Source organism: Schistocerca cancellata, chromosome 1, assembly GCF_023864275.1.
Source record: "Schistocerca cancellata isolate TAMUIC-IGC-003103 chromosome 1, iqSchCanc2.1, whole genome shotgun sequence".
Taxonomy (NCBI): domain Eukaryota; kingdom Metazoa; phylum Arthropoda; class Insecta; order Orthoptera; family Acrididae; genus Schistocerca; species Schistocerca cancellata.
In genome coordinates this window covers 453598566-453624468 of record NC_064626.1, presented here as the reverse complement: position 1 = coordinate 453624468, position 25903 = coordinate 453598566, and the positions used below count along the sequence as shown (strand labels likewise).

General features: G+C 44.1%; 1 protein-coding gene across 1 annotated transcript in view; it reads right to left on the bottom strand.

Moving 5' to 3' along the window:
• LOC126176871 (atrial natriuretic peptide-converting enzyme-like) overlaps positions 1-25084 on the bottom strand; it is a 590044-nt gene extending 564960 nt beyond the window's left edge. The window contains exon 1 of the mRNA XM_049924076.1: positions 24763-25084. Coding sequence (XP_049780033.1) covers positions 24763-24789 — 27 coding nt within the window. The 5' untranslated portion in view covers positions 24790-25084. The remainder of the gene's footprint in view (positions 1-24762) is intronic.
• Positions 25085-25903: the final 819 nt, after the last annotated feature.

Below are 25903 nucleotides of genomic sequence, written 5' to 3'. Positions count from 1 at the left end.
TAGTCTGACATCAAGTTTCATTAATTCAGCCCCTTCAGTTTCCACAGTTTCTATAACAACACAAGCACCGCACTACACTGCACATTTGCTCTTCTTGGTACAAAAGTTTTAAGGCTTTCATGGCCACTTGGCGGATTCGTGTTGCCTCACCAAAATCTTCTATCGGCCTTCGTTAACGATTTCTCTGAGTTATCCGATATATATTTTTCATGGCGGAAGTTCGGGGGTGAGATAGGTGCTAAACAGTAGACCTTTCGTAGTGGAGTTGATCTCATGCAACCTGTGATAATCCTGCAAGTCTCGTTTACGACAACTTCAGCCGCTAGACAGGTTGTCGTTGCCCTAGTTAGACTTACAGGATCGTCACAAGCTGCCTGAGATCAGCTTCACTACGAAAGATCTACTGCCTAGCAGGTATCCCAGCCCAGAACATCCGTCGTGAATTAAACCCGGGACTAGACGGAATTAAAGCAATAAATCCAGAGGTCCATTCTCTGTACGGGTATTCACCAGCAACTGCCCGACTCAAATCAAGACAATGTTTGTTCCATACTACCAAACCCTCGCCGAAAAACCTGCAGCATTCAGACTAAATTTCTGGCGTAACGGAGACTGTAACATCACAGAACGGATGGTACCGTGTCAGAACATACTCGTGCCCATGAACAAACTTGGCCGACATGGAAAACTCTCAACGGGCTACGATCTGGACTTGGCAGGTGTAAGACCAACCTGAAAAAGCGGGGATTTTCTTATGACTGCATCCTGTGAGAATGCGGAGAGGAGCAAGCCATGGATCAGCTCCTTATCTGCAAGCTATGCACAACTAGATGCTCGAAGAGCTGACGGCAGCTACCCATGAAGCCTTAAAATGCGTGTTACTATGTAACATCTGGTTGTAGAAAACAGGTAATACCATACTGAAATTATTTATCTATTGTTTTGATTGTTTGACGTATGTTTTCTGACACGGTTAAATAAAAACGATTTTTCTGACGTTTCGCCAGCAACTGGTATTGACAAAGTTTCACCATCAGCAATGGAGTGTGAACTTTTGACAGTGCCAGCCATTCGTGATAGCGAAACGTCAGAAAAATCTTTGAACAGACGTCAGTTGGATATCCCGAGACAAAAGACCACAGGCAATACGCCGCTCTTCATCGAGTTCCACACGACACATTTACATCTCAAACAAAACATCCACACACAGAAGCAAGTTCATATCACTTCCTCAGCGAGAGAACAGCTTGGGAATTCCATTTGTCACAGCTTCCTATAATTAGTAAGCAGATTCAGCCTCAATCTCCGCTTATTTTCAGACAATAAAATTGTATCTTACATTTTTTCCTGTCCATTTAACTTTTTTATCATCTGCCTTCGAGTATTGGTTGCGTCCATATCATTATAAATAATTCAGAAGACGTGGTAAGAAATATATCAGGCTTACTCACGCCCTCAAAAAAATTAAAAAAATTAAAAAATAAACTTGGGAGCGACGCTCAAGAGGTTTCCGATCACAGCATTGCCTTGCCTCAATGATATTGAACGGAGTTTAACTTCAAACGAAGCAGCGAAATGTGTGTCTGGAGAAAAATAAAGATGCTGCACAGAACATCCGGTAAGACACGTCATGATCATGTCGTCATTGAAAAAGGCTGCTGCTAAAATTGCCTGCAATCGATTATGAAGAAACTACGGAACAATATTCCACATAAAAAGCGGAAGAAGCGAGTAAAAGGCTCCTCTGCGTCGAAGGACGGACAATACTTGGAGATGTGGAGTTATGTCTATGCAGAAAGAGATCAACCACGCAAGGCTGCGATGATGTCTAGAACAAGGAACTGAAGATTTTTCATTTACTTACTTTCTACTGCTCCCATCTCTGAACAGAGGAAGTGCACTTTCGCGCTGTATGGAAACGACGAGCGCAACAAAAGCCCCTAACAAGCGGGCCAAGCGCTGGGAGAGAACAGCACTGAGCTGCTTAATTCGTTAGTCACTTACCTGCATGTGTAGGGTCACTTAAAGTCATCGTAGGAACGTTGAGATACACGCTGTTCCCCCGGTGTTCACACAAACCACGTGTGGGTTAATGACCATGCTCGCCCATTAATGTCAAACATACAACGCTGTCGGCATATGTCATAACAATAGGACTTCTTCGCGACTTGGCTGTATCAATTTTTAAGGCAACTGCGATATATTCCCGGTTTGTTTATTCAGTCTTTAAGGTGATTTCAAACACAAACGGATCGGAGACTGTAAAATGAAAACCGTTGAAGGGATCGTAAGAAGGTGTGGTCGTTATAAGAGCATCGAGGCTCTAAACCAGCCGCTAGAGAGACATGGGCGCACGTCCACGTGACGACAGAGCTAACACATGTTCACGTCGACCATCCACTGCACTCAATCGTGCTGAAAACAGAGAAGTGGAGACTTCAAAAGAAGAGGGAAGGGCGAAGAGCGCAATCGCTATCCATCTCCACCGTCGTTACCTGAACTTGTCGCTATTTTGCAGGAACAGTGGTACAACATTCCCTCGAAAACCATACGGAACTCGTATTTATCCATTCCTAGACAAATAGGAGCTGTTTTGAACGCAAACGGGTATCCTGCACCGTATTAGGCATGGTAATGTAAAAGGCTCGGGCTTGTTTCTTTTTGAAAGCATCTTATCATTACCGCGTGAAATACAGCTTGGTGGACGTTGATGTTGTCCAGTGTTGGCTAGTGTGAACTACTCAGGTCTTATAAACAGTCAGAATCCCCAACTACTTTGTCATTGTCCTCCGCAGTGATCGTATACCAGAAAGAAAAGATAGTATCGTGCATATAAAAGTTAATACGTAGCTAAGACTTTATCCTAACCAGAGGAAGTAGATTGACAAGTGCTCTTAATAGTTCATTTGTGTTAGTGTTGCAGGACTGCGCTGTTTTGCTCTTTACGGTGGGTATTGTCTGAAGAGCTCACTAATAGTAGCAGCCAAAGAGGGACAGGTTCCTTTCATAAATGTAAACTTAAACCTCCATTATTCAGCAAACTAATGGCCTGTGTTGTTCTTCAATGGCAACTACATATTTATAGCTTCATCTGTATTGCGTCGATCAAAATCGGGCTATATGTATAAAGTTGTTTATTATGACATAAAAAAATCACAGTACTTAGCTTTCCCATTAGTTTGCTAGCAACGGTTTGAGTAATTAAGAAAAGGAACAGCTTGCAGTTTGATGTTGTAAACTACTAATCCAATATGATCTGACTGGATAATGTAAGATCTGCACTGGTATTTTCGAATTTAATCATGGCGTGACGAAAGCTAGATTCAGATCTTGCATCACAGTCATCTGCTTAATGAATAAAACCTATTGCTAGTACGAAAGAATGTGTTCAAAAGAAGACGTGGACACCACCCTGTCCCACCAGTATAAGTTATAGAAGACATACCGGTATAGCAGAGCGTTAGCCTGCAAGGTATGGGGCTGTGCGAGAACACAGACCCAACTCATGTACTGTATTAACGATCTCTGGTTTGTGATTTCGTAGCATTCCTGTGACTGATTAACAGTACTCCCACTTTTGGCTTCCAGTCGAGTTGCCGATTCCATTTCTCCTACCAACAATTCGACGACGAGGTCAGACGTCAAAATATCGTGCAGAAAATTGTAATGGTCAATCCTGTGTCTGGGAACTTGGATACGCAGGGGTTGAACAAAAATACGGAAACACCGCGAGAAATACATCTTTCAAGATTAATGCAGGCGCTAGTCAAACCTGCAGGTTGTGCACCTGTATTCGACCACGAACGGCACCAGTGGAATGTCCTCAACAGGTCGCAAGTTTCAGTCTAGGTCAGAACAGTGTTCTTTGTCGTTGTAGGTTGCGTTATGTTGGAGATCAGTAAATTCTGACGTGGGCAAATTGTTGGCTCTCGTATGGTGGATGCTTTCGTAATCAAGGTAGCCGCAGTGTTTGATATTTCAAGAGGCAGCGTATCGGACATTAATACCTCATACAGGGAAAGCGGGAAAACATCATCCCCAAAGTCACAGCGTGGACGAAAGTTTGTAACGAGTGATCGTGAGAGACGGTCATTGAAGATGATTGTGAGGAAAAATTAGAGCCGGCCGCGGTGGTCTAGCGGTTCTGGCGCTGCAGTCCGGAACCGCGGGACTGCTACGGTCGCAGGTTCGAATCCTACCTCGGGCATGGGTGTGTGTGATGTCCTTAGGTTAGTTAGGTTTAAGTAGTTCTAAGCTCTAGGGGACTTATGACCTAAGATGTTGAGTCCCATAGTGCTCAGAGCCATTTTTGAAAAATTAGATGACAGTTACAAAAGTCGTTGCAGAACTGAATGTCGCACTCGTGAACCCTGTCAACACCAATACAACACCACGGGGCCTCCATAAGCTGGCAAATGCCGGACGTGCTTGAATTCCAAAACCACTCATCAGCGATGCAAATACCCATAATAGCGAAACGTGTATGGCAGAGCCATAAAGCTAGGACTATGCGACAGTGAAAGTGAAATACGTTGGGAGTTCGGTTACGATTGGGACAGCCATACCGTGGTATTCCACGATACCCATGAGTATTCTGCTAGGTCGCTCTACTTCCAATGATTATGTGACCATTTTGTTCCCCAGCAGTAATTACGTGTTCCAAAATGATAGGGCCCTATTTACACAGCTCGAATCGCCCAGGAGTAGTTTTGTGAGTACGAGGATGAATCGTCTCATTTCCTCACAGATATCAATGTTACTGAGCCTTTGTGGCCCACTTTGGAGAAAAGAGCGAATAATCGCTAGCCACCTCCAACGTCGCTACCTGAACTCGTCGCCAGGAAGAAAGTTACAAGATTTCGTCGAAAACCACTTGGGATCTGTATTTATCCATTCCGAGACAACTAGGAGCTATTTTGAACGCCAACAGTTATCCTAAACCGTATAGGGCATGGTAATGTGTTATGTTTCTTGTGCTTCCATATTTTTGTCCAACTCCCGCATATATTCGACTTTTAGCAATGGTAATGAGCAGAACTTTAGCAGTTTCTACGCTCTTTTAAGCAAATGCTTAGCTAATTATCGATTATCGATCCATAAAACTGAACTACAACAGGTCAAATACGAAAACACACGGAACGGAAACTACCCTACTTGAAGACGTCCGTCACCTCTCTCCCATTCCAGATTTGGGACTAACAGTAGGTGGCGTTTGATTGTGTTGATCACAAAATATTGCTCCAGATGTTGGACCATTATGGAATGTGAGGAGTAGCTCACAATTGGTTCACCTATTACGTTAGCAACACACAGCAAAAGACCATTATTCACAGTGCTGAGAATAGCTATGAATTGAGGTCTGAGTGGGGACGTTCAAATGGGGGGGGGGGGGGGTGCCCCAGGGGTCAGTGTTGGGGCCACTTCTGTTCCTTATTTATATAAGTGATATGTGGTCTAGTATTACAGGTAACTCTAAAATATTTCTGTATGCCGATGACACTAGCTTGGTAGTAAAGGATGTGTTGCGCAACCTTGGCTCGGTTTCAAATAGAGCAGTTCATGACCTAAGTTCATGGCTTGTAGAAAATTTCACAGTTTCTAACGTACAGTTCAACAAAAATGTTTTAACTTTACAGAATGGGCATATGATTAGTGAAAGTGAACAGTTCAAATTTCAGGGTGTTCAGATAGATAGTAAACTTTCGTGCAAAGCCCACGTTCAGGATCTTGTTGTTCAAAGACTTAATGTTGACATTTTTGCTATTCGAACGGTATCTGAAGTAAGTGATCACTCGACACGAAAATTAGTCTACTTCGCTTATTTTCATTCGCTTATGTCGTATGATATGATATTTTGAGTTAACTCTTCCCATTCTAAAAGGATATTTTTGGCAATAAGTGGTGTAAGTTCGCGAACCTCTTGTCCACCCCTGTTCACTAGTATGGGTATTTCGACAATGGCCAGTCAATATATACATTCTTTACTGTCATTTCTTGTTAATAAAATCAGCTTATTCCCAAGAATAAGCAGCTTTCATTCAGTTAATGTTCGGCTGAAATCAAACCTGTATTTGGATCAGACTTCCTTAAATCTTGTGCAGAAAGGTGTGCAGTATACTGCTGCATCGATTTTCAATAAGCTACCTCAAGAATTCAGAAATCTTAGCAGTAATCCACGCACTTTCAAATCGAAACTGAAAAGTTTCCTCATGGGTCACTCCTACTCTGTTGAGGAATTCCTTGGAAAATTAAGCTGATTCTTGTTGTGTTGTTGATTGTGTTTACTTAAACTTACGGCTTGACTTTTTTTTGGGTTCATAAACGTTTTATTTTTAGCTGTTATTACTTTTACATTGTAATTTCATGTACTGACACGTTCCATGACCTTGGAGATTTGCTCCTCAATTTGGTCCTACAGAACTTGTGTAAATAAATAAATAAACAAGTGGGACAATCTATCTTCTGTATAACATTGCCATATGAAATGTCCAATGAATGCAGTCTTCACCAAAGCAGAAACGTTGCCGAAATAAATGATGAAATGTAATTACAATCTACGGAAATAAAGGAGTTAGATGAGAATCTCACACAAAAGTAAGCCCCTCTAGCCGAAAGGTAGGTGGCGCTGTACCTTCGTGACACACCGCTACTTGCTTCAGCAGGCAACGGAGTGCACGCCCTCCTTTGATTCTGTGGCTCACACTGGGAGGCGGCCGTGACTAATAATCGTTGTCCAGCCTTGAGAGGGTACAGTGGGAGGTACTGGAGACTCATCCCAAGGCTGCAGAGGAGAGCCACGCCGTCGGTGGCAAGGTTGCCGCAGTGAGAGGACTCCTCTCGTCTTGCTTTATTTTCTCTTGGCTCGTATAATTAGCTGGCTACTCGCTCAGGCCGAAGCGGGAAATATGGCTCTTACATGTCGAACGAGAACGTACTCTGACAGGTAAATAGCAGAGGAACGCCGCAGCTTTGCTATGGGTCAATTGGTCTTGACGCTGTGCTACTTATGAGGTTACTTGTACTACGGAACGGCGATATTTGAAAACAATGGAAATACTGTGTAGCCATCCCGCAGTGAGTAGTCGAGACGAACGTTCTGTCACTACAGTCATTCTTGTTATCTGGTGGGAAGTATGCAGACGCCAGTGTTTCAAGCACCAGGTCAGTGATATTGAGGAGGAATAATTATAATTATAAAAGTAAAAAAAAAATTAATTCTTGTCTCGACTGAAAAGTATTTTCATTAACATGTAGTAAAGATGTAAGAATAAGCATTCATATTCCTATAGTCCAAATATTTATACCATCTAAAACAGTGCCAGTAATATTATTCGTAGCTTTTGGAGCTCTCATGGCAATATCGTCCAGGCCTTTTGTGCCATATAGCTCAGGTAATTAATTGGAAAAGCATGATCTGGCACATGATGGCTGAACGAGGTGATGATTTTGGTTTGTGGGGCGCTCAACGGCATGGTTACCAACGCCCGCACAAATTCCCAATCTTTGCACGTTCCAGTCTCGCCTATTCTTGAATGTTGATGAAATGATGAGAACAAAACAAACAACACAGTCCCCTGGCGGAGAAAATCCCCGCCCCCTGTACGAGGTTACCCATCTCACCTCAAAATACTATTGAGAGTCTGTATACATGCAAGGAAACTGTTGTAGATATGGGAAATATGATCACAAAGCCAATGAACACAAACAAAGGGGTACGACAAATGCCCTGCGTTTACTATATATAGGGCGATTCAGATGTCCCTACCTATGAGTTTTATGCAACCTGCAACGCTTCAAAAGCCAAGCACGAGATTTTCAAGTTCTCTCGCTGGGTATGTGCAAACTATTAGTCCTACAGAAAAGGCGTACAGGACCATTTCATCTTTCTTTTTTCAGCCAAATATTCGCGAATCAAAAATTTTCTACTGTCTGGATTGTAACAGGTGATCACAGAGTCCAGTGCGATCTCTCTAGACGCCTCAGCAAAAGACACAGATAGGCAAAGAAACAGAATTACTTCAAATGGGCTGTGAAATGCTTGCGCATTCCTCTGGGAGATAGTTTTGTTTTCTATCATCCTCAAAATGTATGCCCCGCATTTTACGTAATGGCAGCTCCTTCACACTTGTTAACACTCAGAAAAATAAAATCTTGAAGACAGCTTGAAGCGTTTGCGCCTGTGTATAGTACGACAATGAACGTGGTTTAGTACTAGATATTTCACGTCGCTGTCCCAAAAATCAAATACACTCGTCTCCGTGGCCGTGATTGCTAATGTTTGCTTGTGCGATGGTGCTCACTTCGGAAGTAGCTGCACATCTTGTGAATGACTTCCTTCAGCATAAAGACATCGCTCGACTAGAGTGGCCAGCATGTTCTGCAGACATGAACCCTATCGACCATGCCTGGAATAGACTGAAAAGGGCTGTTTGTGGACGACGTAACCCACCAAGCACTCTGAGGGATCTACGCCGAATCGCCGTTGGGGAGTGGGACAATCTGGACCAACAGTGCTTTGATGAACTTGTGGATAGTATGCCGTGGCGAATACAGGCATGCATCAATGCAAGAGGACGTGCTGCTCGGTATTAGAGGTACCGCATTCTGGACCACCACCTCTGAAGGTCTCGCAGTATGGTGGTACAACACGCAATGTGTGGTTTTCATGAGCTGGAATTCCAAAATCATACATCAGTGATGCAAACGCCAGTAACAGAAAAACGCGATGCCGAAGCCATAAATTCTGGACTATGGTACAATGGAAGACAGTCATTTGGTCGGATAAGTGTCGTTTCACACTATTCTCTGCTTCTGACCGAGTTTACGTCCAGTGAAACATGTCGGTGGTTTGGTGATGATTTGGGCAGTCACATGATGGTATTCCATGAGCCCCATAGTTACTTTGCAGCGCCGCTCCCTCGCTTCTACTCCAGTCGCGCCATCAGTCAGCTGACCCCACGCTCCGTGGCATGTGCGAAAGAGACGAGCGACGCACATTCGGTGTGCGAAAGAGCCGCCAAGTGAAAGGCGGAGGAGCGTAGCGCTCCGCCCGCGGCCGCCTCTGCTGTGGCGGTTTGTCAGGCTCATCTCGCGCTCGTCTGCGGTTGCCGGCGCCGTGCGCGGAACGCTAACGATAGCGTCTGCGGGCCGTGTGTGCTCCACCGCTCTCCCTGGCAGCATTCCCACAGGTGAACGTCTCGAGGCCTTCCTTGCTTCGGGCCAGGGCTGAGCCTCAGCGCGTGGCGTAATTTTGTAATCGATTACCGCCGCGACGGAGTATCCAGATCACAGGTTCTCTAACGATCTCCGATTCTGAAGGGCCATTTAGTTCTGAACAAGTTCTCCCCCCTCTCTCTCTCTCTCTCTCTCTCTCTCTCACACACACACACACACGCACACACACACACACACACACACACAATGCGCTCACAGATACACAAGGAACATTTACGTCAAAAGCAAGAACAGGATAACAAAACTTTCACGTTTCTATGGCGCCTCTTTTCTTAAGTTTAAGAATTTTTATGTGGCTTTTATCGTTTCTTAGTTACATATAAGTAATGGCAATTAATGTTGAAGCACAGTGGCTAAGATTATGTAAGAGAACAGAGAAACTAAATGAAAGAGACGTAGTATAAACTACGTCATAACGCGACCAGAACGTTTTTTCACGATTGATATACGTATAAGAGACTGGAATACTCTCTTTCAAATTCTGAGGGTGCCAGGGGTAAAATACACGGAGCTAAAGGCTATTTACAATTTGTACAGAAATCAGATGGCAGTTATAAGAGTCGAGGGACATGAAAGGGAAGCAGAGGTTGGGAAGGGAGTGAGACAGGGGTGTAGCCTCTCCCCGATGTTATTCAATATGTATATTGAGCGAGCAGTAAAGGAACCAAAAGAAAAATTCGGAGTATGTTGAGTTGGGTTGTTAGGGGGAAGAGACCAAAACAGCGAGGTCATCGGTCTCATCGGATTAGGGAAGGATGGTGAAGGAAGTCGGCCTTGCCGTTTCAAAGGAACCATCCCAGTATTTGTCTTGAGCGATGTAGGGAAATCACGAAAACCTAAATCACGATGGCCGGACGCGGGATTGAACCGTCGTCCTCCCGAATTCGGAGTACGTATTAAAATCCATGGAGAAGAAATAAAAACTTTAAGGTTCGCCGATGACATTGTAAGTCTGTCAGAGACAGCAAAGGACTTGGAAGAGCAGTTGAACGGCATGGACAGTGTCTTGAAAGGAGGATATAAGATGAACATCGACAAAAGCAAAACGAAGATAATGGAATGTAGTCGATTTAACTCGGGTGATGCTGAGGGAATCAGATTAGGAAATGAGACACTTAAAGTAGTAAAGGAGTTTTGTTATTTGGGGAGCAAAATAATTGATGATGGTCGAAGTAGAGAGGATATAAAGTGTAGACTGGCGATGGAAAGGAAAGCGTTTCTGAAGAAGATAAAATTTGTTAACATCGAGTACAGATTTAAGTGTCAGGAAGTCATTTCTGAAAGCATTTGTATGGAGTGTAGCCATGTATGGAAGTGAAACACAGACGATAAATAGTTTGGACGAGAAGAGTATAGAAGCTTTCGAAATGTGGTGCTACAGAAGAATGCTGAAGATTAGATGGGTGTATCACATAACTACTGAGGAGGTATTGAATAGAATTGGGGAGAAGAGGAGTTTGTGGCACAACTTGACAAGAAGAAGGGACCGGTTGGTAGGGCGTATTCTGAGGCATCAAGGGATCACCAATTTAGTATTGGAGGGCAGCGTGGAGGGTAAAAATCGTAGAAGGAGACCAAGAGATGAATACACTAAGCAGATTCAGAAGGATGTAGGGTGCAGTAGGTACTGGTAGATGAAGCAGCTTGCACAGGATAGAGTAGCATGGAGAGCTGCATCAAACCAGTCTCAGGACTGAAGACCGCAACCAATACGTATAAGTGACGAACAATGTAGACTATTTCTTCAGCATTCGCATTCTCATTCACATTCTCACCATATCCCTTTGCTTATCTGATTCTAATTGCTGTGCATTGCTGAATTAACGTAAGATATGTTGCAAGTATATTTGAAGGAAAAGTGTTATTCAAAGTTGTGAGTGTTATTTATGCAATCCCAGACACAACCTAATGTCAAGAATATTGTGAGAAAAGTGTGATATGATGAAGACGGGATTTTTGTGGGACAGTTTTGAACCGGTTCCACCCACATTAACCCTATTGTATATCTGAAGTAGCATTCTGCAATTTTCGACATTTCATTAAAGAAATTCCATGATTTTCCTGTTAGACGGCACGGCCAAATATTTTCAGTGATCTTATTCAAATCCCACAAACCGAAATCACAGAGAACTTTGGCTTGGAGTTGACCTGTTTTACGAAAGACATTTATTAGCATGAATTATGAAATACTACGATGTTTTATCTCATTAGCATTTCATACGATAGAAAATTTTCCTGATAGCAATTTGTGAACCAAAATTATAGCAGAATCGCATTCCAGCTTCGTGTAGGATTTCATCGTTATAGCTGGATTAAAGTAATCATTATCTCTCATCACGTACAATATGTCAGCGTGAGCAGTAAAATTTTAAAAATATTTAATATTTTTTTTAGTTAGATGAAGTAGTATAGAGATGGAGCACCATGTATTTTTCGACACAGATATTGTAACTGAAGGTATTTGTGTCTATTACAGTTAGTGACAGTTTTATCCGCTATTAGCAATACAGAGTGTTCGTAAACAAATGTCCCAGTTATAAGTTTCAATAGTATCGACTGTAAGCCTTGTAGTGTGTTGCTTCAAGGTTACAATTAAAGAGTAACTCAAGACTGTAAGCCTTGTAGTGTGTTGCTTCAAGGTCACAATTAAAGAGTAACTCAAGCAGTTTTAGATAAGCATTTCCGCGAAATGACGACCTCACCCAAAGCGATTTGGTTCTGCAATTCTGAGTCAGTCTGTCCAGTGCGCGTTTCGTTTCAAGTTTAATTGCGGTCCCCCATGTGGCAAAAATATTCGCCGATGATACACTCAATTCGAAACGATCGGATTTGCGTGTAAAGGGTAACGCACGCCACGACTAAAAATGTCTGAAAAGGATGTTGACCGTGTCAGACCATCTTACATTCGTAGTCCTAAGAAGCCTACCCGGAGAGCAAGTCTTAAACTTCAGTTACCAAGAATGACAGTGTTTCTTAATAGTGTGGTGTTCTTAAGCTGGAAGGTAAATATCCACAATGTTCGTATCTGGACGTCAAAACGTCCTCATGAACTTGTACAACATCAAAGAGATTCCCCAAACACGATCGTTTCTAGGCTTTGTTCCGATGTGCAGATCACTTTTTTCGCTGATGCTATTGTAACAGGGGTGGCTTATCTAGATATGTTGAAAGAATGGCTCTTTTTCCAATTATAAGGTGAACCTGAAAACTTTATTTGGCAGCAAGGTGGTGGCCGTCCCCACTGGCATCTCTTTGTGCGAGAGTGGTTGAACATCAAAATCCTTGATCATTGGATTGATCGTAATGATGATACAGCTCTTTTCCTCTGGCCTCCATGTTCACCTAATCAAACGCCATGCAATTATTTCCTTTGAAGCTTTATAAGAGATCGTGTCTACGTTCCGCCATTACCTATTGATTTGGAAGAGTTCAGGCACAGGCTGTTAATTGTGGAATCAACGGGCTTCGACAAATAACGGTATTTTCTGTTTGTTTTTGTAATTTTGAACTAGAATGTGCCTAGAAGATGCTTCAGTATGCCAATGTACCCTAAGCTGTCGGACGAGTGATCCTCTATTTCATCATATCTATACAGTGATGCACTTTTTTCGATGTAGCATTGGGTCTACATTCGGCGACTACCTATACTTTCACATTCAGAAGAGAGAATGCAAGAGCAAGAAGATCATGCAATTTCATTGAGGAACTGCCTCACGACACCAAAACCTGTGTCACGACCAAAAGCCAACAAGTTCTACGTCATGACTCTACCTGAGATGACGATAAACAACCAGGAAAGTCGTTTCAAATGTAGGTTGCCTGCATGTAAGCGTTTCACATTTGTGCAGTGCACTAAATGCAAAATATATCTCCGTTTCACTGAAAAAATAACTATTCTTTGGAACTCCATAAGAAATGGCAGAATTATAAAAATAAGTCTTATTGTATTTTAACATATACTAATAAAATAACATTTTGTGAGACTTACGTAAATATATTTATATATTTCAGTTGTCGTTTTATAAAGACTTAATATCAAAACAATCCCTGAACACATATTATTACTAGGATACATATTTGAGTCTTGATATAGCACGTATGATAAATGCTCTAGTATTTTGGTGAATCACGCCAATTTTTTAAAATTTAGTTTTTTAATTATATTTTGTACAGCAACAACGCACTGACCATCAGTATATACTTTTCATTCATAAAAATCTGAGGACTGATGAGGCTAAGAGGAAGGAGGCGAGTGTTGCGACGATTACGAAAACGCAATCATGGAGGATTTTATCAAAGGTTTGCACAACTACCACAAAAAGCGTTTTACATCAGTAAAGTGAAACGCTTTTTGTGGTAGTTTCATTTTACTGATGTAAAACGCTGTCAGTGGTGGTGTTTAATGTCCGATTTTCCCGTACACCAGGGAGTGATCTCTGTCTGCACAGTATTAAGGCTTTTTTTTCGTTTGGCACTATCTTTTTTTTACCATTCGTATGTTGGTTTTCTGTAATATACATTTCTTTAAGTGACGTACTAGGTTAAGTTTCCAGTATACACGAATCAGTAAGAACGGTTCGTCTTTTACAACAATAAACTCTCCAACAGAGTTCCGACTAGAAGTCCAGGTTGGAGCGGTCGGTATTGTTGCCAGCAGGACGGCGATGTCCTCAGCGACAATGGACAATGGACACTTCGTTAATGTCCTCCGTAAACGGACAACGGAAAGATCTGCTGCTTGATCATCTGCCTAAGTTTGTCACTTTCGGACACTCTGCTGGGAACGTGTTCATTTAACAAAACAGTGATCCATCTAATAATTGTGACAAAGTGGTTCGAAGATCACCCCGGACGTGAGGGAACTTTTCTGGTTCCCGAGGTAACCCGCCCTAATCCTATCGACAACATGTGGTAGTTACGGTCGAGAGAGAGGTCCTCGTCTTGGAACTGACCTTGAACAATCCCCTTGAACTGCGGTCGGTTTCTGAGTCGTCGTGGATCAGCCTATCTTGCGGATGTTTCTACTGTCTTGTGGAGTCCACTCCATTACGTCTTCCCATCGTCACTAGACCGAAAGAGAACACTTCAGGGTACTACAACAGTGGCTCTAACACAATTTTTCATGTTTAATGGCAGACGGTTTTGAATAACTTAAAGATTTGTTCGAAACGTCCGGTTTGAACTATGTAGGATTTGTGAGCGGTTATAGCAATTACGTCAATTGGGAAAAAGTTATATTTTGTGTATAAAACCATTCAGAAAACACAGAGTTTCCTTGAAAGAATCAATATATTCTTTATTGTTCCCTGCGCCTCATTAACATGTAGTAACATTCGTTCGATTATTTTAAAATTTCACTCTTGTTGGGGTTGATAATGGTATAAAGTTGAGACGACAGGTAGAGAAATATTGATACACAAAGAAAATTACAACTAGAGCCCATAAATACCAATTTCCGAGAGTAAAACAGGACTTCAACACACAGAAAAGTCGTGGAAAGAGTACACCATTATAAACCTGTTGAAAAATTCCTTTGTGCTCTAATAATTAGCATCACTGTTAACCGAGGAGAAAGTGTATGGTCCGGTTAGCTGTGTACTTGTCAAAAACACAGACCGAAAAAAATCGCAACAGCAAAAAATAATTAATGTAGAGTAAGGAAATGCTGAGAATACATCTTTAAGTGATTAACATTGCAAGAGTCGGACGTGGTGGCTGAGCGGTTATAGGCGCTTCAGTCTGGAACCGCGCGACCGCTATGGTCGTAGTTCGAATCCTGCCTTGGGCGTGGGTGTGTGTTATGTCCTTAGGTTAGTTACGTTTAAGTAGTTCTCAGTTCTAGGGGACTGATGTCCTCAGATGTTAAGTCCCATAGTGCTCAGAGCCATTTTAACCATTTGAACATTGCAAGACCACAGGTTGATGTAAGCGTGAGATAAGCCACTGCAAATGGGAAATGCTGGTACTTTAACAACCGGTCTTGTTGAATACAAGCATACAAACTGGGATGCATTGTGTTGTACAGATGCAGGATGTCAGTTTGTGGGACGGAGTTCCAAGCCTGTAGCACTTGATCGATCAATACAGGGACGGTTAATGTTGTTTGTGGATGACGCTGGTGTTATCATCCGATTATGTCTCATATGTGCTCGATTGAAGACAGATCTGATGATCAATCAGGTGAAGGCAACACGTCAACACTTTGTGGAGCATGTTGGGTTACAACAGCGGTATGTTGGCTAGCGTTATCCTGCTGGAAAATACATCTGGAATGCTGTTCATGAATGGCAACACGTCACTTCGAATCACCAGACTGACGTACAGTTTTGCAGTCAGGGAGTGTGGGATAACCACCAGAGTGCTCCTGCTGTCATATGAAATACCAGCCCAAACCATAATCCAGGTGAAGGTCCAGTGCGTCTAGCATGCTGACAGGTTGGTTGCAAGCCCTCAACTGGACTTCTCCTAACCAACACACGGCCGTCAGTGGCACCGACCAAATACACTCCTGGAAATGGAAAAAAAGAACACATTGACACCGGTGTGTCAGACCCACCATACTTGCTCCGGACACTGCGAGAGGGCTGTACAAGCAATGATCACGCGCACGGCACAGCGGACACACCAGGAACCGCGGTGTTGGCCGTCGAATGGCGCTAGCTGCGCAGCATTTGTGCACCGCCGCCGTCAGTGTCAGCCAGTTTGCCGTGGCATACGGAGCTCCATCGCAGTCTTTAGCACTGGTAGCATGCCGCGACAGCGTGGACGTGAACCGTATGTGCAGTTGACTGACTTTGAGCGAGGGCGTATAGTGGGCATGCGGGAGGCCGGGTGGACGTACCGCCGAATTGCTCAACACGTGGGGCGTGAGGTCTCCACAGTACATCGATGTTGTCGCCAGTGGTCGGCGGAAAGTGCACGTGCCCGTCGACCTGGGACCGGACCGCAGCGACGCACGGATGCACGCCAAGACCGTAGGATCCTACGCAGTGCCGTAGGGGACCGCACCGCCACTTCCCAGAAAATTAGGGACACTGTTGCTCCTGGGGTATCGGCGAGGACCATTCGCAACCGTCTCCATGAAGCTGGGCTACGGTCCCGCACACCGTTAGGCCGTCTCCGCTCACGCCCCAACATCGTGCAGCCCGTCTCCAGTGGTGTCGCGACAGGCGTGAATGGAGGGACGAATGGAGACGTGTCGTCTTCAGCGATGAGAGTCGCTTCTGCCTTGGTGCCAATGATGGTCGTATGCGTGTTTGGCGCCGTGCAGGTGAGCGCCACAATCAGGACTGCATACGACCGAGGCACACAGGGCCAACACCCGGCATCATGGTGTGGGGAGCGATCTCCTACACTGGCCGTACACCACTGGTGATCGTCGAGGGGACACTGAATAGTGCACGGTACATCCAAACCGTCATCGAACCCATCGTTCTACCATTCCTAGACCGGCAAGGGAACTTGCTGTTCCAACAGGACAATGCACGTCCGCATGTATCCCGTGCCACCCAACGTGCTCTAGAAGGTGTAAGTCAACTACCCTGGCCAGCAAGATCTCCGGATCTGTCCCCCATTGAGCATGTTTGGGACTGGATGAAGCGTCGTCTCACGCGGTCTGCACGTCCAGCACGAACGCTGGTCCAACTGAGGCGCCAGGTGGAAATGGCATGGCAAGCCGTTCCACAGGACTACATCCAGCATCTCTACGATCGTCTCCATGGGAGAATAGCAGCCTGCATTGCTGCGAAAGGTGGATATACACTGTACTAGTGCCGACATTGTGCATGCTCTGTTGCCTGTGTCTATGTGCCTGTGGTTCTGTCAGTGTGATCATGTGATGTATCTGACCCCAGGAATGTGTCAATAAAGTTTCCCCTTCCTGGGACAATGAATTCACGGTGTTCTTATTTCAATTTCCAGGAGTGTATTTTAATATGTTATTCTACAAGTAAAACCAAAGAAAAAAGTTCATAATAACATAGGTCTGCAAATGTTACGGCTAATAAAAGATTTTGCCTGAAATTTAGCAAAAAACGGTTCAAATGGCTCTGAGCACTATGGGACTTGACTGCTGTGGTCATCAGTCCCCTAGAACTTAGAACTACTTAAACCTAACTAACCTAAGGACATCACACCACACATCCATGCCCGAGGCAGGATTCGAACCTGCGACCGTAGCGGTCGCGCGGTTCCAGACTGCAGCGCCTAGAACCGCTCGGCCACTTAGGCCGACCGAAATTTAGCAGCTTCGCTAACATGAAGCCATCGCAAAACTGTACGAGGTTAAAGTGAAGCACAATTTCCATTTATTTTATTGTTATTGGTCTGGTGAATCTAATAAAACATGTCCCAGATGTATATCTGCAGTAGTTTTCCAGAACATTCAGAGAAGCAAAGATTACTATAGAAGTAAATTTGTTTACTTTTCATTACGACTGTAGAAAGTTTCAGGTCATTGTTGGCAACCGTTAATGAGTTCTTTCAGTCGTTCCCCAACCTTTAAACGAGTTATTTTTCTGTACTGTTCAGTGAAAGAACATAATGACAGTGTATTTAAGTGAAACCACATAGTAACTGTTGCAGTTCGTAGAATATTTATGAAAAACGGATGTCTTTCAAATTTACGACAGAGGAAATTGCCGATATTGTGATTATTTATGGCTGATGTGATGGTAATTAAAAAACAAATTGGGCCAAGTAGTTAATAAATTAAAAATTTTACGAAATTACGTCTTTGCTTCTCTGGATATTCTGGAAAACTACTGCGCATACATATCTGGGACATGTTTTATTAGATTCACCAGACCAATAACAACAAAATATATGGAAATCGTGCTTTACTTTAACCTCGTACAGTTTTGCGATGGCTTCATGTTAGCGAAGTTGCTAAATTTCAGGCAAAATATTTTATTAGCCGTAACTCCGTAACTAAACATTTGCGGACCTATGTTTAGATTAACTTTTTTCTTTAGTTTTACTTGTAGAATAACGTATTAAAATATTTGCATATCTTCATGAGTCACCCTGTATATAAACAGTTCGGCTTGCTGAGCTTTTGCAAATCTGTGACTGCTTTCTGAGTCGCTAAAGCCTCTTGGTGTCGTCCGGATTGGAAGACGAAACGTTATGCAGAGAATTATGCCTTCGTCCACAGGCTTACGGCCATAAAACAAATATCAGCAATTACGCAAATACCGGCCGTGAAAGTCTGCATTCTGTGAATACATCCACAAGCTTCAGATTAACCGTGTAGGCCTGTGTGCTGAACTCAGTGAGCGAACCTACTTGTAAAGGTTGCCGGTGACGGGCGGCGCGAAGACGGACGAGACGAAGGACGACGGCTCACCGCAAGGGTCTTCTTTCTTACGGCCGGTTTACGGGACGGCGCCGAGGCTGGAGGACGCCACACGGCGTGCTGCATTTAGGCCTGTGGTCGGACATGGGCTGGCCAAAACATTGCGAAGACCCAAGCATAAGCATCTCGCTTGAATGCTCGGTTCCAGAGTTCCATTTATAGCCCGTAAGTCACCTTAAGATGTGTGCACTGGACGATATTTCGTGTCCCACTTTCCTTCTCCACCCGCGAATGGTGCGCGGGACAACGCCTGTTGGCTAGCCTCCGTATAAACACGGAATTAAATGCCATATCTGTAATTCAGTCATATTTTTCTCCCTCCCCTCCCCACCCCCAACCCCATAAACACAAATAATGATTTCCTAACATCGACTCTGCCCAGCTTTCCGAGATTCCAGTACGTCCGTGATCATTGTGCTGATCTGACATCACATAGTACCTTAAGGAATTCCGAGAACAAATTGTCGGTGCACCCATGGGAACAGCCAAAAATCTGTTATTGTGTCTAGTGCCCTGACATCACAAAGAATACCTGAGAAAATTTCATCCGCTGACGTAATACCGCAAAAAAAAAAACTGTCTGTTGGTAGAGATAGGAGGTCATTGAGTAAGGCTGTTACGCTCGATAAAAGGAGAAAAAACTAAATCATCTCCGCGATAAGGCCATGAAAACTACGCGATGCCGACCGGCTGCCGAGTCATCCTCTGCCATGCGCTGTCATGGGAATGCGGTGTGGAGTGATATGGTGGGGTCAGCACATCGCTCTTCCGGCCTTAGTCGGCTTTTCAGACATTGTAAACGCTACTTCTCATTCGAGCTGGTCTTCAATTGGCACCACTAAGCTAGTGTACCCCATTCCAATCCCCGTAGCAAGAAAAGATCGTTGGCTGTATATTCATATAGGGAGAGAACAACGGAAAGGTACAATCCTGACACCCTACTTTCAGGACACGAAATAAAGACATTAGCTGCCAATGGGCACCGACCTATATCAATAGGACAAGTTGAAAATTGTTCCCGACTGAGATTCGAACCCACCTCTCCTGCTGATCAAGCAGATACGCTGACCACTACGTCATTCAAATACATTGGGCACCAAATCCGCACGAGTTACCGTAGCAAGCTTCCCGTCAGACTCAAACTGTCATTTTATACCACCGACGTAGTGCCCCGGTTCACTAGCTTCGTTGGCTGTTATCGCCGTAAGAACAGACACCACATGTACTCTGTTTTCAGTTGTGAAGTGTTCTGGAGTTTGTTAAAGGGCTGAGCAATCACGTTATGGTTTTCATTAGATCCTACAGTCACGCTGAAGACAAAGACGATTTTTCATACAAATGAAACAATTTTAGGAACTGTGTTCATTCAAGGCTGGTCTGCATCATTCTTGTTGGTAAAAAAACTCCACCCATTCGGCTGGAAAAAAAATCTTCTAGACTGGTCTGGCGAGTACGGTAGGAAATAACTGTATTTTTATTTATTAGGGAAGAAAATAGCCAACGGACTTGCCAGTTCTCGTCAGATCACCGAAGTTAAGCTAGTACTTGGATAGTTGACCACCGGCCTACTGAGCCCTGTTGGCAAGCGGGATGCACTCAGCCCTGGTGAGGTGAGAAGCTACTTGATTGAGAAGTAGCGGCTCCGGTCTTGGAAACTGACACCCGGTAGGGAGAGCGGTGTGCTGTCAACATGCCCCTTCATATCCGAATCCAGTGACGCTTGTGGGCTGAGGTTGACACGGCGGCCGGTCGGTACCCTTGGGCCATAATAGCCTGTTCGGGCGGAGTTCAGCGTTTTTGTTTTTTTTGGGGGGGGGGGGAATAAAATAAAGAAAAAAGGGCCCACTGAGTTCCAGATTTTTGGATGCCTAAAGGAGCTCCACCATATTACACGACTGTCCGTATTACTTTCTCTAACCCTTTTATAAACTGCTATTGTTGCTCATTACAATGTCGCCTTACTTCCGCGGGGTATACCAGTTCGAGCACCGCACTGCCGGCTTTTCTGGCCAATCCTCCACAAACAGAACAGAACTGTTGCCCGCCAGCATTCTTGTCGCGAGATCCGGCGCAGAGATTATGCGCTAGACACGACTCTGCTTTAAGGCCGGGTGCAGCGAACAAAAGAGCGTGGGCGAGGGTAACTCGTAAAATCAAACTGCCAATTTCATGCAAATGGTTTGCTTGCGGGGCTCGCCCTCCGGCAAAACCAAGGCACCTGTGAGGCAACCGCCGACTTAACTCGTCCCGAAGCAATATCGAAAAATTTCCGCATAATTTCACCGTTAACCATTCCACTGCAGAGTATACCAATTTTTCGGGTTCACAGGCCCGGGCGGCTCAATTTGTCGTATAAGTATGAGCCAATTGCTGCTCCATGTTTTCAGGATGCTAGAAACAGTAAACCACTTCTACAGGGAAATTACGGTAGAATTTACACTCCCTCATTTTTTTCTTCAGTGGCGATTTACCTGACATAGTAGATGTAAAATTGGTGGAGTCCTATGGGACCAAACTGCTGATGTCATCGGTCCCTAGGCTTACACACTACTTAGTCTAAATTAAACTAACTTACGCTAAGGACAACACACACACACACACTCATGCCCGAGGGTGGATTCGAACCTCCGACGTGGGGAGCCGCGCGAACCGTGACAGGGCGTCATAGACCACGCTGCTTTACCGCGCGGCTAGTGGGTGTTGTTTCGAGGAATATGATTGGAGTTTCTATTGAGATGACATTTGTCGGAGTTCTTAACATACTTCCTCTGTCGTCTTTTGTAAAGGCCACCTTTGTTGACATAATTTAGCCCAACACAGTGACCTCCAGATATATTTTATAGTATTCTAATATTTTGTACATGTGCAGTTTACATGTGATGTTGCTGTAAACCTGTAAATCGTCCTTGATTAGTAATGAGTACAAATGAGGCCCGAACAATACAAAGCATTACGGGACTGAGTGCTTAGTAACGCATGACTGTAAACATAACAACGCCTACAAAGTATATACAAAGAAGGACCGTGCAAGTCATCAGTCTCTTTTGATCCACGGAGAAGTGACGTGGAAACGTAAAATCCGAACTGGCATGTACCTGGAGGAAGATGCCTATATCCTAAGTAAAACTGTACAGAACGTACTAGTAATGATTTTTTTTTTTCTTAGAGCGCAGTTTATGACATTCTTTAGGCTGTTACGTACCGTTCCAATATGGGACGCAAAGACCAAGTTGTACTAATAGCAGCTTGCATAGGGATACACAGGGTGTCCCAGGAGGAGAGGTCAATATTCATGGATATGAAAGGAACGATGCCTATATCCTAAGAAAAACTGTACAGAACGTACTAGTAATGATTTTTTTTTCTTAGAACGCAATTTATGACATTCTTTAGGCTGCTACGTACCGTTCCAATATGGAACGCAAAGACCAAGTTGTACTAATAGCAGCTTGCATAGGGATACAATAGATGGTGGGGTCTTGTTACACGCATGGGAGAAGCAAGGTTACCCAAGAGACTCATGGATTCAGCAGTAGAGGGTAGGAGGAGTCGGGGCACACCGAGGAGAAGGTACCTGGATTCGGTTAAAAATGATTTTGAAGTAATAGGTTTAACATCAGAAGAGGCACCAATGTTAGCACTGAATAGGGGATCATGGAGGAACTGTATAAGGGGGGCTATGCTCCAGACTGAACGCTGAAAGGCATAATCAGTCTTAAATGATGATGATGATGATGATGATGAAAGGAACGATCATTTAAAGCAATAAGTCCAGTAAACACAGGCTCTAAAATGCGTACCTTGAGAGCTATGAGCACTTCTTCGATACTGCGAAACAAATATCTTCTTCTGCAAGCTCTTTGCTTTCCATATTTTCAGAGGAGGTAGTATGGGCCACAACAAGAAAATATTGTCTAGTAAACATTAAAATGCATACCGTGAGAGCTATGATCACTTGTTCAGCAGAAGAGTAGCGAAGATGAACGAGTACTCATACCTCTTAAGGTATGCACTTAACAGCCCACTTTCAGTGGACTTTTTTTTATCTTGTTTTGGTCCATACTACTTCCTCTCAAAACGTGGAAAGCAAAGACCTTGCAGTCACAGAGATCTGATTTATATGATCGAAGTACAAGAGGTGGTAATACCTCGTAAGGTATGAGAGGCCATATTTACTATAATTTTTTGTTTCGAATGATCGTTGCTGACACAAAAAAAATGGTTCAAATGTCTCTGAGCACTACGGGACTTATCATCTGAGGTCATCAGTCCCCTAGAACTAAGAACTACTTAAACCTAACTAAGCTAAGGACATCACACACATCCATGCCCGAGGCAGGATTCGAACCTGCGACCGTAGCAGCAGCGCGGTTCCAGACTGAAGCGCCTAGAACCGCTCGCCCACCTCGACCGGCTGTCTCACCATCCCTCCGCAGTTTAAACTCCTAGAATGCTTAACATATGCTACAATAAAAAATTCCCCGTGCGATGCTATTTACTTTCTGCAGAATAACACTCTATCTGCAGAAGTAGAAAGACTATCTACAGATATAATACGCACTATAAAGCAAGACTATGCCCAAAGAAACATACTGCCGCTCCTTACATCTAACGGTATTAACTACTGATGCAAACAACGCGAAAAGCACAAGAAACACTTAAGCGAGGGCAATACGACCCGAAAAATGGTAACTACATAGGCCGCAAATCGTATCGCAGAACAGAAACGGTGTAGACACTCGTCCAAGAGTTTTACCCGCCTGGCAGTTTTACCAGATTGTTGGCAAATTAAGCATTGGATTATTGGGATGTCGGTCTCGGAAACTGACATACGGCCGGGAGAGCAGTGTGCTGACCACATGCTCCTCCTAGTCCGCATCTAGTGACGCCTATGGGCTGAGGATGACACGGAGGCCAGTCGGTACCGATGGGTGTTCATAGCCTATTCGGGATGAGTTTAGTTTTTAGTTTTGTTATTGGGATGGTCCTCATTTTTAGTAACTTACCAGCCGTCCTGTAACGAAGCCTTCAGTACAATCTGTTGCTACAGCTCTACTGCGCAAACCGCTGTGAATTGCACGCCTGAAGGAATCTTCCCATTCGACAACTACTAAGGGCTTTTCGTAACATCCACAAGTAGAGGGCAAGAAGAATGATTGCTTAAATGTCTCTTTCAACACTATAATTTTTGTTAAATTTTTGTGGTCCATACAGGAGCGCTGCTTAAGGGATAATCCCAGTCTTATCAATGCTGATTCTTGAAAGTTCCCTTGTAGGCTTTCGCGGGATGGTTGGCATCTAATTTCATGCGTCTGCAGGATTAAGTTTTTCAAAATTTCCGTGAAGCTCTCCAATCGATCGACTAAACATGCGCATTTAATATCCCCAGTTACCCTATTTGATGTGGGTCCCACACGCTCAAGTATTGTATCTCTTTGACGATGTTAGTCTGTTAAAGTATGATAATGGACTTGTAAGCCAAAAACTGGATAATGAAATAAATTAATACCCGAGAATATCGACAGTTTTGTGCTTTTCATTTGAAATCAATGTAAGCAATATTCCTGGATGGGTAGCACGAATGACATGTGACCAGTCTTCTCTGTAGATTCATTGCATTTTCACAGTACCGTACCAGTGGACCGATGTTTGTCATCTAATTAATCCACTGTTGGGCCTAAAGCGATCGTGCCATTTCATATCCCTAAAAACTGATGCACCCAGTTATCTGTACGAGATGACTGCTTCCAGCTGTGACTCATTAATATTGAAATTTTTTTTCTGTTTTGTGAAGTGCGTAGTTTTAAGTTTTTGGATATTTAAAGCAAGTTGCCATTCTTTGCACTACCTTCAAATATTATCAATATCTGACTGAATATCTGTGGAGTTTTGTCAGACAGTACTTCATTACAGATGATGACAACATATGCGAATGTCTGAGGTTAGCACTGTCTCCATGCATAAAAACACACTGCGTTCTCCCTCTCAATTCAGTCATAAGAATCGCGACACACTGCGCCATCAAACTCTTATCACTCTTCCCAACTTTTACAAAAATAAGTTGCGCTGATAGTGTGAAACAGGCACATAGTAGCCAGATCTAGTGTCAATGAGACAGAGAACCGATGAATGGAACACTCTTGTTAGTATGCCCAAAACTTTTAGGTACTCACCGTAAAAATGATGGCGTCTTTCCTCATTGTAGCGTGTGCACTGCGACAACGACTTTTGTTGGTGGTGTTACTACGCGGTGAAACGAGGATGCGATGCACCCGGAAACTGGTCCTCGCAGAAAGTACTGCGCCAGAGAAGTCGAGAGGTAACAAGGAGACAGCGAGGGGTCGAGCGGTCTTCTTCCAGCCGAGCGTAGCACCGCGGAGACCTGCCGAGGAGGAGGGAGGCGGTGACAGCTGGACTGCTGGAAGCTGCGGTACGGCGCCGGAGACGCCTGCGTCGGCGCGGAGCACGGCGGAGTAATGTTTTAAATCGAGACTCGGCGGCGCGCCTCCGCCTGCCTACCCCCGCGCAGGTAAGGGATCTCCTCGCCGCTGCAGACGAAAGGCGGCTCCGAGCGCGCCGATTGGTCGGCTGCATTACGTCACCATCGGCGGCCGTACTACGGCGACTCTGGAGGCTGGAAGCCGGTTTTGGAAACCAGTGGCCGAGCGCGCACGGGAGTAAAGTGGCGGCACGGGGACACCTTCGCACCTCCGGCCGTGCCATTCACACCTGCTGCCAGCCGGAACGTTCCGTATCTGCGCGGCTGGCAGGTAGGGTGGCACCGCGCCACACGTTTTACTCTCGCTCATTGCGTGGCCTATCCTCCTCAGTGAAAGTGAGGCAGAGTTACAGGATCTGTTGAATCCGGAGCGATCTATAATGGAATGGGCACGTAAAATACCCTTGAAAATGTGAGTTTACTACCCCAGCCTCTCGGCTTGGCTTGACGAGTGACGCAGCGACAACAAGAACAGCTTAAGCGTAGCACTGAAGATTATTTATTTATCGTATGGCAATACAGACACATAAGAAAGAAACAGACAAATAACTAATATAACAAAGTTAATAATTGCAAACAAACATTACTAATATAACGAAGTTTAAGGATTACAAACAAACATCAAGTCTATTAATATAATCTATCGACTCTGGAGGAAATCGTCGGGGCTCCCATTATAGGCTCTTCTGGAACACTCTTCAACAATGTGGCTGATTGTCTGACTTTCTCCGCAGTCACACTGAAGGGATAGTATTTTACCCCATTTATACAGGGAGTAAGCACATCTGCCATGACGAGTTCTAATCCTATTTAGA